Raw genomic sequence first — 21,282 nt, forward strand, 5'->3', positions numbered from 1 at the left:
CGGTTTCCTCCCACTGCTAAAGACCAATACGCGCAAGCATACGAATTGTTGAAATAGATGTGAGCCATATGGCAGTCCCAAAATGTCCTAGTTTGTTAGACACAAAAACTCTTTCTCTTTTTAAAGGAACCTTACGTGTAAGCTAATTGTTGTAATAAAATTGAACCATATGTTAGTCCTGACCGAAATAACCCCCCCCCCCCCCACCTCTCTCTCTTCCCCAACTCACCCCGACTTTCTCTATCGAAAAAAGCAAACTAAATTTTCACTGTAAAAAATTCATAAGATTCTGGATGAGAACGTTGACATTTTTATTTGGCGAGGAAACATGGGGTGTGAATATGAATCATAATTAATTGAAATAATTCATTAAATATTCACAGTTCGTGTTAGAAAAAAAACCCTAACGAATGGCAAATAAAGTTACAAGTATTCCATTTTCCGATATCATAGTTTGTGTTCATTTCATCAAACAAATAATGTTTTGGTGCAGTATAAACCGCTTCTTGTTTTATAGATCCTGTCTTCATTAACCCAGGTCGGAGCAGAACAGTAGGACGTTAAACCCCATTTCATTTCATTTGTTTTGTTGATTTCTTCTGTCGTAGAGTCCCTAGAAAATGTCCCAAGAAAACATTCCAATTGCCGTTAACAAGACTTTGTGAAGTGCGAAAAAAATAGTTATCTCTAATATTTTTTCATATTAATTTAGTAATTAAACAGTAACACGCTCAAAATTATTGATGGGATAATGATTACTGGTTTATTAAGAAAATAAATAAACCATCCCGATCATCGTGTACGTAAAGAAAATGTATTTCAAATACCGTACACAAATTCAGCGTTCCATTAATTTTCCCAGATTTTATGGTCATAAAAATAACCTGAATTTATTAATCCGTTCATAAAACTCGTCATCTCCGATTTTAAGAGAAACGAAAACCATTGATATGGTGTAAATATTTTCCTCTGTATTGGCATGATAAATTGACAAGTCGCTTGTAACATGTAATCAATGTGCTGAAACAGACAACTTGCCTCAGCCAATTAACAGTCATCTAATATCTTACTCCCCTCCGCGGGACGGCCTCTCGCGGCATTTCATTGGCTAGGTCTGCTGAGGTGGTTAACCAATCCACTTATCGCTTACAGCGGAGATTGTTGAGGAGAAATCGGCTATTAGCAACATACGATTGAGAGTTTGTGGCATCCGAATTTTAGTGTATGTTGTTAAAACGTTTGTCATTTGTGTGATAAATTTGAAACATCGTCTCATTTTAAAGGATTTTCTTCGCCATTTAGTTACAATTATCCATAGGCTGCCAAGTTAGCCTAGGAAAAAGATACGAACCGAAACACGGGGCTTATTTCTACATCACGTGAGTTTGTGTCAACTTTTACACGGGTTAATTCTAAAACTACAAATATGTCAGACACAGAAGAACCTTGTGTTGTTCCAAAATTGGAGAAGATTGACTCTAATGAAAATATCATAAATATAGTTGATAAAGAAAAACCTCAATTATCATCGAAAGCGTCGGCGTTTTCTATAGCGGCCATTATTGGGAGTCCGACACCGAAAATTGAGAATAGCGATAGTGAAGATATTATCATCGACGATACCTCCCTTTCACCTTTAGGTAAGCCAAATGCTAATTATATATTTTTTTAAAAGAAAAATAAACACTGTTTTCTTTTTTTCTAGATTAGATTAAGATCCGTTTTATAATGCCTATTGTTTTTGTTGTTAATTTGAAATTTCATTAAATAATGCATTCATGCATTTCAACAAAAAATAATTTTGTTAGAATCTCTTAGGGAGCTAATTTGGTCAATTTCCCATTATTTTTTTTTTTTTTTTTTTGATGACGTGATAAAATTCTGTACAAAATCAAACAAAGGTTAATAACTCTGTGAATGGTATTTCGTTACGGGATAATTTCAACTTCTTAATGAAGTCTAATTACTCTAATGATTTGTTTTATTTTTCAATGGAAAGATTTTCTCTAATTCTATTTGTTTCCCGGAAAATAATTAATCTACAGTTGACACGCAAGTTCAATAGATTGATAAGACGGTAACATTAATTAAGGGTTAATTTCTTGTAATTCTAGAAAAATTGGTAGAAAGACAATCCGCGATGCCACAGAAAATAATACCGAAAGACAAAATACCTTTAAAGACAGCCAAAATAGCAACGACACCAGTGACGTCATCTGGAAGCAAAGAAATGGAGCACGTGAGTTGTCGTCTAGAAACAAAAGAACTATGGGATAAATTTCACGAACTTGGAACGGAGATGATTATTACTAAGACGGGAAGGTAGGAAATTGATATATCTTCTTAGCTATTGTATTCCTGAGTATTGCTTAACAAATCGTATTTAACCCAAGTAATAACATCGAGTAGGCGGTCAAATTAGAAACCAAAATACAATCGATTGATTTTAAATAGAAGAAACAAACAAAGAATAAATTTAAACATCGTCACACAGGTGTTGCTTACTTTAATACAAACCGATTGACGTAATCATTCAGTTGAAAAAACAAAAAAAAAAACATTACGTGAATTTCTTTGAGTGGCATTTAATAATTGAACAGTACCACATTCAAGAATATTTTTTGTAACAATAATGTCCTAATAATTACTGTTATCATAAATATCAAGTTATGTTGAGAGAAAAGCAGCCAAATATTTGATCAAAATAAAGATGTTCTTTGGGTGGCCCATCTTCATTAGCCTTGACAGTTGGAATTCGATATAAGGGTAGGCCGTAGTGCCACTGTCCGGGTAAAATTTCCCTCATAGCACACTGTATGGCGTATGCCCGTCTTCATTAGCCCAGTTCGGAGCAGAACAGTAGGACTTTAAACCCCATTTCATTTCATTGAGTGGCATTTAGTAATTGAACAATAACATACTCAAGATTATTTTATTATGGAATAACAATTACTGGTTTATTAACATACAAGGTTTCGACGATGATACTCTCGTTTTTAACCAAAAAAAATATGACTCATAGGTTTACTGTATAAATTCTTGGGGTTTTACTTATATATTATCATTAGCTATTAATTGTTATTCCATATTTAGTTTATGAGGTAAGTATTACGTCATACTAAAAACTATTTATGGAATAAATGGAATTAAAATTACTGGTTTATATGCAACGTTTTGACGATGGTACTGTCGTCTTTATAAAACAAATTTTAACATATAGGTAAAACCCTAAGCTAAGTATTTATCCGTTGCCTGTGTTAATAAATCAGTAATTGTTATTCCATAAATAGTTTTGTAGTGTATCACGTGAATTGCTTATGGCGGTGTAGAACGGTAGACTTCTTGGTCTTTAACCAATCAATGAATTCACATTTTAAAAGGCAAATAATTGTTACTTTTTTTTCATACTCTTTAAACGGTATTTTGTATGGTTCAATTTTATTTCAATAATTCGCTTGCGCGTAGGGGTCTTTAGATTTAGGAGTAAACCGGAGAACCCGGGGAAAACCCACGAGGTTGCGCTTAAACTAAACATAACAGTTTTATGTCATGCTGTAATTGTTTTCCATAATATAACTGCTGTGTTTGAGGGTTTTTCATGCCAAAATCTTTAGACAACATTTTAGACAACAAAAGGTACATATATTAAATAAATATCTATCCTTTTTGATATAAATTTAATACTAGAAACCATACAGGAAAACTGCACATCTAAACACAGATATGACAAACAATAATTACATTTATATGTATTAATTAAATGCTAGAAATCATTTTTACAAACCAAGGGATAAATAATTCGAACAGAAATAAAACAATATGTATATATATATTGCTAACAAATATTAGTTATACTATTATACTAGAAACCATTTCAACAAACCCCATGGAAAACTGCTCATCTAAACACAGATAAAACAAACGAGAGAGAGAGAAATGGGGTTTAACGTCCACTCGACACAAACTAGGTCATTTCGGGACCAACATATGGTTTAATTTTATTTACATAATTCGCTTGCGCGTAGGGGTCTTTAGCAGTGGGAGGAAACCGGAGGACCCGGAGAAAACCCACGAGGTTGGACAGGCGACCCTACTCCTTGCCACGTACAACCGGGGATTGGAAACCACGCCAGTCGACTCAATGACAGACTTTATGATACAGCGCGCGCACGCTAACCATTCAGCCATCCAACCCCCCCGATAAAACAAACGATACTGTGACATCCCGTACAAATTCCAAGATAATTTAAACAGAAAAAAAACAATATTATATATATATATATATATATTGCTAACAAATCTTTGTTGTACTATTATACTAGAAACCATTTCAACAAACCCCAAGGAAAACTGCACATCTAAACACAGACAGAACAAACGATGCGGTGACATCGCGTAGACAATACAATTACATAGTCTAAAAATTCCAAGAGATATACATGTATAATTGACACAGAAAAAAACAACAATTATACTAGAAACCATTGCAGCAAACCACAAGGAAAACTGCACATCTAAACACAGATAGAACAAACAATACGGTGACATGCCGTATATAGACAATACAATACAAATTCAAAGACGTATATAATTGAAACAGAAAAACAAACAATATAAATATATATATATTGCTGATAGCTGTTTGTTGTACTATTATACTAGAAACCATTTTAACAAACCCCAAGGAAAGCTGCAGATCTAAACACAGATAGAATAAACGATACGGTGACATCCCGTACAATTAGATAGTCTACAAATTCCAAGATAATTTAAACAGACAAAAACGATATCATATTTCTGATAAGTGATTGTTGTACTATTATACTAGAAACCATTTTAACAAACCGCCAGGAAAACTGCACAGACAGAACAAACGATACGGTGACATCGGGTAGACAATACAATTACACAGCCTACAAATTCCAAGAGATATATATAATTGAAGTGGAGAAATATTGATTTTTGTCTGAAACACAAAGAAAGTCGGAGTTGTCCTTTAAAAAAGCGATTAATCGAGGTCTAAATTAGAGTTGAGAAGTATGTGACACTATCACACGAGATTTAAATACATTTTAACGTGACTGAAATAGCTTATTAGGCGGCTAAATCTATTTGTTAAGGCCAGCTCAATTTTTGTCATGGTCGCTGAGATGTAAATTGAGCTGGCCTTATCATTTAGCACTAACTCTTATTAGGCTCGTTGATCTAGGCTTTATTTCATTACATCCTTTATTTTGGTATGTCCTTCGATATTAGATACAAATGAAATGAAATGGGGTTTAACGGCGTACCGTTTTGCTCCGACTGGACTAATAATGAAGACAGGATTACGCCATACAGTGTGCTATGAGGGGAATTTTGCCCGGACAGCGCCTACTCTTATATCGAATTCTAACTGCCACGGGATCTTTTACGTGCACGCCAATGTGTACACGGGACCTCCGGTTTCGTCAAATCTGAACGACTATACGTTGTCACTTGTCAGGCCCTCTGTCCTGCACCACAGACAAGGGAGAACCATGCGTGACAACGCAGGGATCGAGCGCGAGAGCTCAAGGTTATCGAGTCAACGTCTTACTCATCGAGCCACCGCGACCCCCAATATATTAGATATAAACTTATTTTTCATAACATTCTGCTTGAGAACCTTACATTTGTCTCAGATTCATTTTTGACGTCCCACTTTTCTGCACTGATTGGACCAATGAAGACGGACATTGTATTGTATGTGTACATAATGCCTGTAAAAACACGGTTTAGGAATTTCGGGGCATTATTTTATAACCAACTTATGATTCATAATATTCTGATGTAGAAAATGACAATTGTCGCAGATTTATTACAACTAGAACATTATGGACAAGTAACAATTGTTATATTCATCTTATGCATTGCCCACGTGGAATCGTTTTTTTTATGAAGATCGGAACATTGGATAATGAAAGACATAGAGCTCTTTCATTGTATATTTTCCATTTCATCAAGTTATGTTTCACTTTGAGTGGGGGAGTGGGTGATCTTAAAATATTATTTTGTTATTATAATGTCTAATTGATAGTACACATATTATAAAAAACAACGATCCCGTGTCTCGAGTATTTTTTTTTTATAGAAGGTTGTTGTTTGTGGTGTGGTGTGGCGTGGTACAACTACACGTCAGCTACGATTACAAAAGTTGAGACACGCACGAATCCATCCCTTGAATAATTATAGACACGACGATTTAAAAATACAAATTAAATTTTGAAATGGAAAGGTTAAAACCATTTACTAATTTTGAATATCATGTAAATTTTAAATCCAATGTTTTGGGCAAATGCCTCTCTTCAGGCAATGAAATAAAATCATATTGAACTGTGTGCACGCGAAGTGGAGACTGGAATGTATCGAACGACTTTTTTCAATGACAGTGGTCTCCCAAATGACTGATTCACTGATACAGAGCATTAAAGCAGTAAATGTTTTCCTTTGAAAAATCTTTGTCTCGAAGCTACATGTTGAGAGATAATTATTAAAGTTTACAAAATGTATGATATTCAAGGAATTTACACAGATTTTCAATTTATTAATCAATCTAATGAATTTATACAGGTATGCATTTTGTTAATCAATCTAAGGAATTTACATTCTTTTTGTTAATCAATCTAATGAATTTGCACAGATATTCATTTTGTTAATCAATCTAAGGAACTTACACGGATATTCATTTTGTTAATCAATCTAAGGAACTTACACGCACGGATATTCATTTTTTTAATCAATCTAATGAATTAATACAGATATTCATTTTATTAATCAATCTAAGGAATTTACACAGGTATTCATTTTGTTAATCAATCTAAGGAATTTACATTCTCTTTGTTAATCAGGCTAAGGAAATTACATAGATATTCATTTTATTAATCAATCTAAGGACTTTACACAGATTCACACAATATTAATAAATGAACACAGTAAGGATTATTTTAACCATTTTCAGTTCCTTTATAGAATACAATACCCGAATAAAGAAATATACCACGAACAATTATTATGCTGTTAAAGATCCCTTCGCTTTATGATATACCTAAAATTAAGTTCCTGATATCTGGGTTTTAAATTTGAGGGAATGGGCCAATAAATAAGTTATGTTGCAACAAAAATCCCCACTCCTATAAACTTTATTCAGATCCCCATTTTATTCTTTCTCGTTCAAATTTAATAAGCAGGTCTGTCAAATGAACACAACAGTAGTCATACGAGTAAAATATCTAAATATGTAAATTTCATGCTTATCATATTGTGAGGTGCATGTAGTTATTATATTGACGCCGTAGACAAACCACCGCCTACAACTTACAAACGGGCACCTGTGCATAAAAGCACGTCATTATAAACTAATTTATCCTTAATTATCCCGTGTTATTTATTATATTTTATATAAGTAGCATCTAGATCACGTTTTAGAGCAGACAAGGTGTAGACATACTTAATTACATGTTAGAACTGACATATGCAAATATTAAATTAATTCATGTTATTTTTTTTATTTTTTTTTTTTTGTTTATCACCTACTGTATTTCTTTTATATATCCATATTTATTCTTGTATTTAGGAGATGTTATATAGGCTATGCCTGTTTCTCAATCTCTTACAAGTTTTAATATCATAAGGCCTGTCATTGAGTCAACTGGCGTGGTTTCGAATCCCAGGTTGTACGTAACAAGGAGTAGGGTCGCCTGTCAAACCTCGTGGGTTTTCTCCGGGTCTTCCGGTTTCCTCCCACTGCTAAAGACACCTACGCGCAAGGGAATTATTGAAATAAAATTGAACCACGTGTCAGTCCCGAAATGACCTAGGTGGTGTCGAGCGCTCTCTCTCTCTCTCTCTCTCTCTCTCTCTCTCTCTCTCTCTCCACAAATTTTTAAATAAAATGTTTTAAAAACACATGTTAATAAACTCAGAAGTAGTATCTCCATATAAGTGTTTTTAATTTGTGAAATCTACTTCTATATGTCATATAAGGATTAAACAAAATATTGTTTATCAATTTGAGGACATTTCATTGTTGTGTTGTATTAGATATTGAATAAGATTATTTGGCCAACAACAATCTCAACCGTTCCACGTAAACTCAGTCAAATGTGGAAACACAAAAATTATTCAACTGAGAAATTTCTAATCAGCAAGCAGAACAGTAGAACGTTAAACCCCATTTTATTTCATTTCTAATTAGCAAAAGGCGCGAATAATAGGACAGGTTGATTGTAAAATTCCATAATGTTATTTTGAACGATTTATGAGATATGCTTCGTAATAAAATCATATACCAAAAACTGTAATTCAAATTCATTTCTGTGACAATAAACACGAAAACTACATCTGAGACTTTTCTAATTAGCACAAGGAATAACTAATATAATTGTTGATGTGCAAAATTTTCCTCATATATAGTATATACTCGTTTTCATTAAACTGGCACCGATTTCACAAAGCATTCTCAGACTTAACTTAAGAATTAACTCAACTTTCAATCACTGTTTATGAGAAATATCTTTGCACATACTTTCTTATTGATGTATTTGATACATTAAAACAACAAAAAATTTATAAATTTATAAATTTATAAAGGGCTATATGTTAGGTAAATAAGGCGAACAATTTTGTGAAACCGGGGGAGGGTGGTGGGGTACATAGGCTTAGCTATATCTTGTATGAGAATATTAGTTAAACAAAAAGCTGGTTAATGCATAAAAGCAAGACGTTAAACCAGGTTTCATTTCCTTTCCTGAGATGACTCAATACCCGTAAAAGATCCCTTGACAGTTGGAATTCGATATAATAGTAGGTCGTAGTGCCGCTGTCCGGACAAAATTTCCCTCATAGCACATGGATAGCGTATGTCCGTCTTCATTAGCCCAGTATAGGAGCAGAACAGTAGGACGTTAAACCCCATTTCATTTCCTTTTCCGGGATGACTCAATCCCATAATAATGTGCTGACTGATGCTATGTAATTACCCTTTAAAGATCTTAATTTCTATTAAAGAAACAAGGATTGTTATTCCACGGCTATATAATTAACAATATCATTATATACAATAAGTAAAAGGATAGCCTTGATTTAAACCGCTGGATAATTTCACTCTTTTCTATCTACAACAATCACCCATGTTTGTTTTCAATGTTTATTTATTTATTTTAACCGGTTCAACTTGATTGGGCTGTCTTTTAGCAAATTAACTCCCCTGACGAAACAACTGGTGCGTTATGAATTCGACTAACACTATTGTTAATCGGCACGCTTCTCTGTTTAAAAGTTAATTGATACAGCCGGCGCTCTCAACACCCTGGGGGTCAGTGTTTAATGCCTTTAATAAGGTAATGGCCACGGAAAGCTGGCAGATAAAACAAATTATATCAGTTGACCACTTAACTGCCTCCAGGCTGGTCCTCAACTTTATATCGTCCAGATAGTCACAAGCTTCCAGTATGTTGTTTTCTTTAAACGGTCCAGATAGACACACATTTCCAGTCTTGTTGTTCGTTATGAATAGACTATCATGTTAGATAGCCACAAGCTTCCAGTGTTTTTATTTGTTTGAAGCGATTGGTCCAGATTGTATTAATTACTACTATCCACTTGGTTTTTTATTTCAAGTACGCCAACTTGTCCAAGATAAAGAAATGAAAGGAGTTTATAACGCTCTTTGATATTTTTTCCCCTCTTTATGAGATATAATTGGTGTATATGGTGGACAAGTTAGTATGACACTGGCTCACTAATCAGAAGGCCCTTGCGTTGGATGAGAAAGTTCTTCGGGATTTTCCGGCCCGTTTATCAGTGTACGGAAATCCTAAGCCTTTTGTGCACCATTGGCAGTGCATTAAAATCACCCACCTGACATTTGGAAAACGAAAAAAGGAAAAGGGTTCACTAGTCCTCGGGTGCACTAGTCCGCCGCTATAAGAAATACTATAAGTATGGGTATCAATAAACTTAACCCTAACCCTGATCCAACCCTAATAATAGATATCGGTGGACTAATGAACCCACGGACTAGTGAGCATTCCCCGAAAAAAAGAGTAGGCGTATGGCCATCTACATTATTCCAGTTGGTGCAGAGAGTAGACGTTAAACCCCCTTTCAAATATGAAATGTGCATACATGTAAATAAAAATAAAACACCCGTTTCTAACCCTTATAACCTACAGCATCTGGAAACAAAAAGTGCCTTTCTTGTTCATTGGCCAAAAAAAGGCCACCGGGGGATTTAACAGACCAAAAGGAAAATGTTATAGCTAGGTGTCATTGACATTTATATCAAGTGTAATTTGATTGAAAGATTTTTTCTTAAAACCAGTTTTGTTGATCATAGGTATTAAACCTATGTCATTTTTTAAAAAAAATCTGTTTCGTTGACAAGCATCAAATTTATGTCATATTTTCTTTAAATCCGTTTCGTCGATAAATATCAAACGTATGTCATATTTTCTTAAAACTTGTTTCATAGACAAGCATCAAACCTATGCCACTTGCTTTAAATAGGTTCCGTTCATAGGCATCAACAATATGTCATATGTTCTTAAAACAGGTTTCGTTGATTACCACTTACATTATCAAACGTTTGTCATATTTTTGACCTCGATTTTTTTTTCTCCATTTGACATGTCACCTAATACATTTATTATATATACCACTACCATTATGCTGTCTACACTGTCTGGAGATAAATTCCTTTAAACCTAATGGCTTGTCTTTTTGTGAAATGTAATGAAATGGGGTTTAACGTCCTACTGTTCTGATCCACCCAACCTAATGAAAACCGTTGTTTGTGAATATAGATTGAAACTTTTTACTTTTTTTGCAATGTTTTAGATAATATTTGTACATATTTTTGTAAAATGAAACGAAATGGGGTTTAATATAATATTTTTACGGATTTAGAAAATAAGCCACAAAGAAGTTTCCATCTGATTTTGATCTATTATGATTTACATACCGTTGTTTTGTAATATTTGTGAGGAATTGCGAGAACAACTGTGTATTATGAGAAAGTGAGAATCGTTGTTATTTTATAATCGCTCTTTTGAATCAATAGATTTTCCGTCTGTTTGTTTTAGAATATTAGCTTAAAAATACATTATGCAAGAGATAAATCTGCCTATTGTAGGTATTTCTTTAGGCCTGAAATGTTATCTAAATCATTAATTAGAAATTTATTAACATGATAAACATCGCACATATTTTGTCAAAACTACAATCATTGATAACTTCGCTCACAATAAAGTAATTCGAATGAAATTCTCATTATATTCATTTAGCACTATCTATTTTTGAACGATTATAGCAAGAATGAACAGCTCTTGATCTAAATCTTGCAAAATGCCCCTTTAGTAGAAGAAAATAAACTGGATTAAGAAACGGGTCATATTCCAATAGATTCAATTGATAACGAATACTAAAATATTAGTTCTCCATTAGCCCACTCGGTGCAGAAAAGTAGGACGTTAAACCCCGTTTCATTCCACTTCTCTTATTGATATTATAGGTAATTATGTGTAACCTGGTCATTTATTAATGTCTCCTGGATATTCCTACTCCCCTCTGTGTCAGTATAACATAGGTTTGGGTGGAAGGTGTTATGCGTGATATCAATTGTAAGACTGACAGTCTTCATTAGCCCACTCGGTGCAGATAGGTAGGGCGTTAAATCCCATTTCATTTCATTTCTTAATGATATTATAGGTAATGATCTTTTGATTAAACAGGAGCCTGTTTCACGAAATTTTAAATAAGATAAAATCCAGATTTTAGTAATTTGATTGGATAATATTAGATTGATTTTAGTTCTTAGCCAATCAAAATTGAAGTATCTACTAAAATTTGGATTTTATCTTTAGTTAAGATTTCGAGAAACAGTGCCCTGGTAATTTATTAATGTCTACTGGATATTCCTACGCCCCTCTGTGTCAGTATAACATAGGTTTGGGTGGAAGGTGTTATGCGTGATATCAATTGTAAGACTGACAGTCAATTACTGTCGACCAGCCTTAAAACCCAAATATTTATTGTTTCTAAAAACAAGAGATCGACCTTCTTGTGGCGTTAAATTTGACTTTCTTGTTAACACAACTGATAGATCCTTTTTACTCCATATTTTCTCACCCTTCTCGTTCTTTGTACAGTTGACAGGTAATTTAGCCCCGTTGTTAAATTGGTCCCGAGACAAACTAGTGACATCGTTTGACACGACCCCGTCATTCAAACGCAACCACTGTTTATATAAGCTCGCAGTAGGTGCTTCCTAAGGAAGTAAGCATTGACAACAAACAAAGCTTTCCACAGCCATTGTGGGCTTGATCAAATAGGCTACAACAGCCCTCAGCGGGAGTCAAACCGGAAAAAATCGTAACGACAAACATTGTTATTATTGAAAGAAAGCAGTTGTGAAAAGTGATAGGCCTGACGCAGTTTGTGACAAGATTACTAGTAGGCCAACAGACAAATGAATGGACGAGGGAAGAATGTAATTATGTACTATAGCGAAACGCAACTGCCGACTTGTCGAAAGATTGCTTCCATTTCGTATTCAGGAAAAATACATTCAAATAATAGGGTTGACTGTAAATGTCCAATTTTAAGAATGATGAATGTATGAAAACGAAACGAAGCGATTAAAGACTATTTAACACGAGAAATATAAACAAATCTTTTTAGTTAAATCTCTCTGAGATTGAACAGCGAACAGTTTCTGCTTGAAGACCCATATTACTTGGTCACAATGATGGAAAGCTTTGACTACCATGCCTATAATTTTCTCATCTTCCGGGCTGCAGTTTTCGCCTAGAAGATGGGATAACTGCTAGTTATGTGCGGCGCTGATTTCACAATTGCGAGTCCATGATAATTTGAGTCTATTAGTCGTCAGCCAAATAGCTCCCAATGATATGTAAATTTGCCCAAATTGTTATGTGAGTCTTCCGTTATGCAGCCAAACTCTGAATTCTATTGTCTCTGAGATGTTCATCGCTTCTGTAATTGTTTGCGGAGAAGGTTATTATTTTTCATTTAAAGGCATTATACGTCTTGTCATGCAGGCTCGTATTTCTTTGTAGAGTGCTTCTGTCTCGCGATAATTTTTGGTTTTCAAGTCAGAATAATAATTACCATATATATAGACTTGAATTTTCTAACCCCCCATTTATGGTCATCTACACAATGGCTGTCTTCGAATACCCGCATGTTGTCTGGACTGATCTTGACTTCGGCAGGGGGGGTGGGGGGGCAGAGATAGCGCTTCACGTTAGAATGTTACAACATAATATGTTGTAAATTATTGATACTTTTATATAAAAATTAAAGGGCGTATGTGGCTCTATTTTTTGCAATTCTACACGTTTTTAAATTACTATTTTGTCGTTTGTGGATCAGCTTTTACTAATTACTTCCTCATTGTGCTGTTGGATATGAGTACAGATTATAAAATGTTAATAGTGTCGTAAATATTGCATATTAGGATGCTATAGTTTCATGGCAAGATAACAACATCATTATTGATTGAAATTGAGCAATATTGAATTCTAATTCGTGTGTTTAATTTCGAATTTTATAGAAAATATTCAGTTAGAGACTTAGCTCCTTTAAGCTACCAATGTCGGTTGAAAGTTTAATTAAATTGAGTTCAGCGCCGTCTATCTCTCCACATAATGAAGACGGGACGTGTAGAAACATTCCATTTATTTATATGTTTCAAAGTATAAGTGTACTTAATTATCCAATTATACTAATGTGTTTTTCTTAATTAGCATGTACAATGTCTTAAGTATGAACTATTCTGATTTGACTATGAATAATTAGCATTTAATGTGAAAGTTGTCGCCAGATTGTTATGATACCCGTATCCGTTGTAGGAAAAAGGGTGTCGTCTGAATGGACGTACATATCATTTACACTTCAACGGGGGATAAATGAGATTTTTAACACCACGGTCACTTCGTATTTAAAACAAAAGGTCCCGAGACATGCTTCAAATTGATACCATTAGGATTTTATAAATGCGCTCGCACGACCGAATGTGAACACGCGCAGTAATTTATCTTACGAAGTATGCAAATTAGCGCGTGCTGGACAGTCAGGTGACATATCGCTTGTTAATGTTCGTCTGCATTCTTCTATGTCTCCATCAAATTTAGTCATGGTTAACCTGACAAAACCACGACCATCTGGGAACGTGGGCATGCACAAGGGGAGGCCACTTTAAATCCAGTATTTTCACGTCTGTCGTTAATAATGGCTCGCTTTAAATCTCGAACATCAAACGATATGCTCGAGATGTCTTTCTGACCAGTTGAAGTGTCTTTATGGTGGCACTTGAAACTACAAAAGACAAGAGTCCTTCGCAAGTTAATGAATATTGAAACTTGCTTTTTTAAGAAGTTGTTGGTTACTTTTTTAGGGGATTAACTTAAATTAACCATTTTGTAATGAAAACATTATGATGGGGAAATTATTTTAACAAGACACTCTCCTTACCAGGCCATTCATTCTGCACCACTGGAAGGGGAAACTATAGAATTTGTAGGCCTACTAAAAAACAATGAAAAAAAATTGCAAAATATTAGTTTCTCGTCAGAAAAGCAAATAAGTTTGAAAGCTAAATACCCAATTTGACATAAAAGCTTGCCCATTAGCAAATCCTGTAATATAGAACATCTAAAAAAAAACTCAACGTTCAGATTCAACAAAAGATGAAATTTAATGAGGAATCGTAATTTATATCCGATTTAGATTTTAAGGTTTGAGTCAGGAGCCGAAGTTCACATTCAACAAAAGATGTAATTTGATGAAGAATTGCGATTTAGCTTAAAGTTGAGTCAGAAGCCTAAGTTTTAGTTAGAAGTGAAATATATGTTGCTATCCCGACAGTCGGTGAAACTTGGTGAAATAAACACAAAGCCTGTTGACAGGTGGACAGATTTATTTATTTTTGTTGAGACAGCTATTACTTCCTGTATTGTATCTAAGATTAAAATAACATTTACAACGTCTGTGATGCTGTAAGGCCAAGAGAAGAAAACCCAGTGTTTACGGTGTTTTGGCCACAAAAAAGGTCGATATGTGGATGCTCAGTGTTTTATATTTTTTCCCCGCGGTTTGTGGGTTAAGATTGTTTAGAACTAAGTAAACTACTAAATTAAAGATACATTATGGGAGATTCGGTAACGAGTTGGCAGTTCTCACTCTAATAGTTAAAAACTAGATAATGTAAAGGCAATTTGCTGAGAATTTCATTCAAATTGATCCACTATGAACCGAGAACTAAGCGACTGAAATTCCCATAAGCAGTAAATCGGCTCACAATCCACTAAAGATCGCAGGCTAGCGCTGCCATCTAGAGTTGATTATGGCCTGGATAGGTTAATTAATGTCTAATTAATAATTTAGATAACATTTCAGGCCTAAAGAAAGACCTGAAATAGGCAGATTTAGCTGTTGCATAATATATGTTTAATCATTTAATAAACTGAATCTATTCGTGCATTTTATAGTCTTTCTGTCATTTTTAAAACGGTACCGTAAAGTGTTTAATGTTGATTTTCTAGTATTTTTAGCTTAATTACTGAGTAGGAATTCTGTAAGATAATGCCGATTCGGAATCATATAATACCGACAGTTCGATCAGTGTCTGCAGAAAACTACGCCAAGACCGAGTTATATCTATTTGTTAAGGCTAGCTCAATTTTCGTCAAGGTCGCTGAGATGTAAATAAGGTTATGGCGCTTGATTGTTGGCGAGATTATAAGGTAGGGTTAGGGTAAGCATTAGGGCTAGAGCCACGGTTAGCGTTAGGGTAGGGATTAGCGCTAGACCTGTTTGCATCTTGTGACCTTTGACTATACTTGAAGTTGGCTTTAACAAATAGATCTAATCATAGAACCAGGGAATTCAGAAAAAATGTTTTGGCTTTATAGGGTTTGTCGGGTAAATACGGGTATTCTTTGTTTTTATTTTTGGCCTAAGATTAAAATTACATTTACCATGTCTGAGTTGCAGTAACCATTATACTATGACGTCATCTCGTGTCGTTCGTTCTGATCGTAAACCACCAGGGATCTTTTCTTATCCTTAATCCCGTCTTTAACTTTAATTTTGACACTATAAACGGTGTTTAAATTGAGCGAATTGCACTTTTAAAAAGATTTGAGGAATCCATACATTGAAGAGAAAGGTCGAGGTTCTGGCCTCGATGCTATGTTATTAGCACTTATACCACCGCCGAGGCTGTTATTTTCTATAGAATAACACAATTATGTACTTATAAGGCAGACAAAACGAGGCAATACTCTTCGCACTTATTTTTTTAATGGTTTTGGCTTTTAACCTCTTTTGCATGACTGTATATACAGCCATTTACATAGATCAAGGAAAAAGGATAAAGTATTTTTAGTAATCTTTATTTTTTATTTATCCTTCTGGTGAAATCTTTTTCAAATTCGGGATTGATTTTTCTATCAACAAAGAAAGTCTGTTTTATCTGAATAACAAAAATACGTAAATTTGTTGATCTTCATTTGCATTTTTCCGTCAATATATAATTTTCAAGGCTCAATCATTCAAAGTTAAAATGCATTCAGATTTACTATACATGTATATTATTTTATTAAACAAACAAAACTAAAATATAACTGGGGGTGGGGGGGTGGATGTCTGAATGATTAGCACGTGCGCGCTGTAAAAAAGTCTGTCATTGAGTCAACTGGCGTGGTTTCGAATCCCCGGTTGTACGTGACAAGGAGTAGGATCGCCTGTCCAACCTCGTGGGTTTTCTCCGGGTCCTCCGGTTTCCTCCCACTACTAAAAACCCCTACGCGCAAGCGAATTATTGAAATAAAATTAAACCATATGTTAGTCCCGAAATGACCTAGTTTGATATAACATCGGTAGATAAATCTCTCGGCTTGGGTTTTTTGGGGCTTTTCTGTCATTTACAAATACGCGCATGATGTTACATTTCGACTTCTGACTTTTGGTAGAGACATTGATAATTTATTGATTTATTCAGTATAATTAGTAAATTCTTTTTGAAGACGTCTGTGGTGCCATCGTTTATTACAATATATTTGTGTGATGCGAATATTCATGATAAAATATAGGTTCAGTGTCAATGCACCGAAAGATGGTGGACCTGATAACGATGAGACTTTCAAATGGCCAGACCTTTTGGATGTGTGTAAGAAATCAAATGTCAATGTAGATGAATTTGATTTATTTTGTGAATTTGTGTGTGTGGGTGTGTGGGTGTGGGTGTGTGTGTGTGGAGGGGGCGAGGAATGTGTTGCATTTTAGATAGAAAATTAAAATTGGTACACAAACTTCATTGTGTGAAATATTACGAAACGAAAATTCAATCACTTATCGAAATAACACATTAAATCAATTAAATACCGTATTTTGCTCTGAATTAAAAAAAATCGTTTGGCGCCTTTAACGGAAAGAAACATATTATATATCATGACGGTACCCTTCATCTGAACACAGCTCACCGAATATTTCTACACCGCCACGCGTCACGAATGTAGGGCGAAAGTTATTTTTAGTCTTTCTCTCCCCTTCCCTTTCCCCTTTTTTGCATGGCGATTTTTGTTCACTTTTTGGTGTAGACTCAAAGAAAAGAGTTTGAAAATACATGTTTTCTATGGTGAACCCCATACGTGCTTTTGGGCAAGCGGTTGCCACATGTTGCTCCATCTGTGGTAGAAAGCGTTCTACCCAACGAAAATTTGGGAAAAAGTTAGAGCCGGTCTAAGAGACGAGAATTAACATTAAATTAAAGTCAATGGGGAAATCATTTCTGATCTCTGGCCATCTAGCCTCGACTGTATGGCGGTGAATGATGTGTACCTACACCTATCTATAGGTATAGGGTCTTCACATAGTTTCTCAAGATGAACATCAATAGATATCTATATAAGTGTTACCTGTATACAGGTATAAACAAAACTACGATTGCTCGTTAAGGTAACATGATTACGATAAGCACGGTTTCATTTCTAAGCCTGGGAGATTTACTGCCGTGCCCCTGAATAAAGGGTCGCCATTTTTCATCGTTGTTAAACAAGTTAATAAATGGCGGCTATTGAATTTCAAGGTGTAGAAGTCGGTAAGGTATTATTAGGGTACGATCAGTCACAGTTTGACTTTTTAAATAACAACAATGAGTAATTTAACTTGAATAATCTGTGTATATAGTCCTGCAGGTGCTCGCTGACAATAAACAACTATTTCTACCTGTTTAACTTATATCAGATATTGACACCTACCTATTAACTTCTATTAATTTCATGTTTAATATATGTAAATACAGGTTGGCTTTCTTGACCTGCTCATCACAGGTTACAGATCCGTGTGGTGTCTAGAACCAAATGTGATGGCTAACTCGCCTTCACTGGATTCTTCCTCCTCCTCATATTGAATTAGTTTATTCAGGGACCCCCCCCCCCCTTCCCCCCTTCCCCTCCCCAAAATGACGGTATAAAAAATGCACCGATTATTCTATTTCTATGAATCATGTATATATGAATTTTTTGTTGGGTGGAGTAGTACAACTTATGAATTTGGGTGTTATAGTCGGGTTAAGATATGCGCCAAAACCCAAGACTGGCACCCATATTTTTCAAACGTTTGTCGGAGAAATGTAAATATAAGCTTTTTGTTAGATGGGGTGTTGTAACTTATGAAGTTGAATTTATATATTCCGTTCTAGATATGCGCCACAAATCACAAATCACCACTAACCCCCTGATTTTTCTAAATGTTCCCGGAGAATACACCCACCGTCAGTATTTTCTCTTTAATTCAGAATAAATGCTAAACATACTACCATTAAATTAACAAGACGAGAGAACATTTACATTACTTCTACACTGTATTAGACTATCCGACCTATAAGACGAAATTCCAAATAAAACAGAACGATAATCATTCGGCCATCCACCCCCCAATTCCAAATAAAACAGAACGATATCTTTAGAAAACCAATCAACACTAAGGCACATCTAAAGCTGCTTAAAAATGAAATGAAATGAAATGGGGTTTAAGGTCCTACTGTTTTGCTCCTAAACTAGGCTAATGAAGACGGGCATACGCCATACAGTGTGCTCTGAGGGAAATTTTGCCCGGGCAGCGGCAGTACGGCCTACTCTTATATCGAATTCCAACTGTCAATGGATCATCTACGTGCGCGCGGATGTGTACACGGGACCTCGGTTTTTTGTCCCATCCGAACGACTAGACAGCTGTCCTTGTCGAGCCCTCCGTCCTGCATCACTGACAAGGGGAAACCACGCCGGAAAATCTGGATGAACTTTCTCGGCCAATGCAGGGATCGAACACCCGACCTCCAGGCTAGGGAGCCAGCGTCTTACCCACTTAGCCACGTGATCCCCCTAAAGCTGCTTAAAAGTTTAGTACTTACACATCAGACATGGTGAAGCGAGCATTGATATGTATTGAGCATGCGTCCGCTTACATCGACGTCAGCATTATTTAATCTACTTATTTAAAAATGCTTTTATAACACTATAACTACCACTTTTAAGTTCCTACTTATCCCACATTGATATGTATTGAGTATGCATTTGCTTACATCGACGTCAGTATATTATTTAATCTACCTATTTAAAAAAAATTTATAAGGCTTTATACACCTATAACGGTAAATCTCTTTGATCTTTGGGGTATATTCTATGCCCGGAATAACTTGCGGTCTGAAAGTTGGGGGCGGCTTTGGATATATACGGGGGAATTTGGGTTATTCTTCAGAAAGTTTTTCTTTAAACCTGTAACGGGTTATTTTTCCAGGGTAGGTTTTTTTCATAAGAAAGTATGATATAAGGCTTTTTTACTGGTATTCTGGGATATTCTTATTTTATATACATACATGTAAACATAGACAGTTTATAATAAGCAAGATAAAGTCCTCGACTTCGGTTATGCTGGGGAAGAAAGACTTCAGAAAAAAAAAACCCGACAGAAAAAGCTCGGCCTACCGGCCTCGCTTTTTCTTTTTCTTGGGTTATTTTCTTCAGTCTTTCTAATAATACCACTAAAACTTTGTAGCAGTTTCCGTCGCAAAGTTAAATAATGTTTTTTTTTATTATTGGCCGGTTAGTCTGTTAAAGTGATTAAATAATTTCCAAACGAAATGTATATAAAGTTTTTTTAATAATAGCCGTTTTCTGTCGCAAATTTAAATAGTGAATTGTCTTTATTGGCCTTAGGCCGTTTAGTCCGTTAAAGTGATTAAGAATTTTCAAAACGAAATGTATATAAATGTTATTGAATAATAGCCGTTTTCTTCGCAAATTTTAATAATGAATTATCTTTATTGGCCTTAGGCCGTTTAGTCTGTTAAAGAGATTAAAATTTTTCCAAACGAAATGTATACAAAGGTTATTGCAGATGATTCTCGCCAAGATCATAAAAAGTTTCATCATGCACAGTTATTGCTGTTAATAAATAAACGGAATTTTATTAATCTCGGCCTCAACTCGTATTTACATCAATACCCACGAGTTTTATTCTTCACTTTCCAATAACCTCAGCCATTTTTTTTTTATTTTATCTTATTCAAAATCAATAATTATATAAGGCATAAACAGCTATTATTCACACCAAAGCATAAAAAAACAACCGCTCAGCTGATTTCCATAGAATCTACTGGCGAGAATGTGTAATCTTTTATTCATTGGATGACTTTATACTTTTCGTGCTGATTAAATTCCGTCACTGTTAGCCATAACTCGACAATCTGCGATTGAACTATGGAATAATGGAAATCATTGACACCGTTTTATTACCTGATAAAAAAAAAGTAATAATAACTTTCTTATCCTCTGAAAATACAAAAAAATAAAAGATCAGCCAAAATTATCAGCAAATATGAAAATCTTAATGAATATTTTTTTTTTACGAAATATTCTTTTCAATTCCGCTTCTAAGATGGCGGAGTGAATCTAGCAGAAACCTATTCTGGGTCGATAGAGTTATCGTCCCCGATCAGCAATAAAACTGTCGGTGAAACATAACGAATGTTATTATTGACGCCTAATATTCACTTTGAACAATATTCAATAGACAGTATCGTCCAGACGAATAATACTTTATTTCCTATTGCTACTAAAAACCTAGTTAATCGCGTGTTCTCTTGCACCCTTGAATCATTCGAGCAAAAAGTCATCTCTTGCTCCGACGGAATAATATCCAACACACTGATAATGGCGATATTACTAGGGGAATATG

General features: G+C 34.9%; 1 protein-coding gene across 3 annotated transcripts in view; it reads left to right on the plus strand.

Moving 5' to 3' along the window:
- Positions 1 to 1,202: 1,202 nt before the first annotated feature.
- Positions 1,203 to 21,282, plus strand: part of LOC126815911 (T-box transcription factor TBX20) — a 31,958-nt gene continuing 11,878 nt past the window's right edge. For all 3 annotated transcript variants that reach the window (XM_050542009.2, XM_050542010.2, XM_050542011.2), the window contains exons 1-2: positions 1,203 to 1,640; positions 2,115 to 2,322. In XM_050542009.2, coding sequence (XP_050397966.1) covers positions 1,427 to 1,640; positions 2,115 to 2,322 — 422 coding nt within the window. In that variant the 5' untranslated portion in view covers positions 1,203 to 1,426. The remainder of the gene's footprint in view (positions 1,641 to 2,114; positions 2,323 to 21,282) is intronic.

Source organism: Patella vulgata, chromosome 3, assembly GCF_932274485.2.
Source record: "Patella vulgata chromosome 3, xgPatVulg1.2, whole genome shotgun sequence".
Lineage (NCBI taxonomy): Eukaryota > Metazoa > Mollusca > Gastropoda > Patellidae > Patella > Patella vulgata.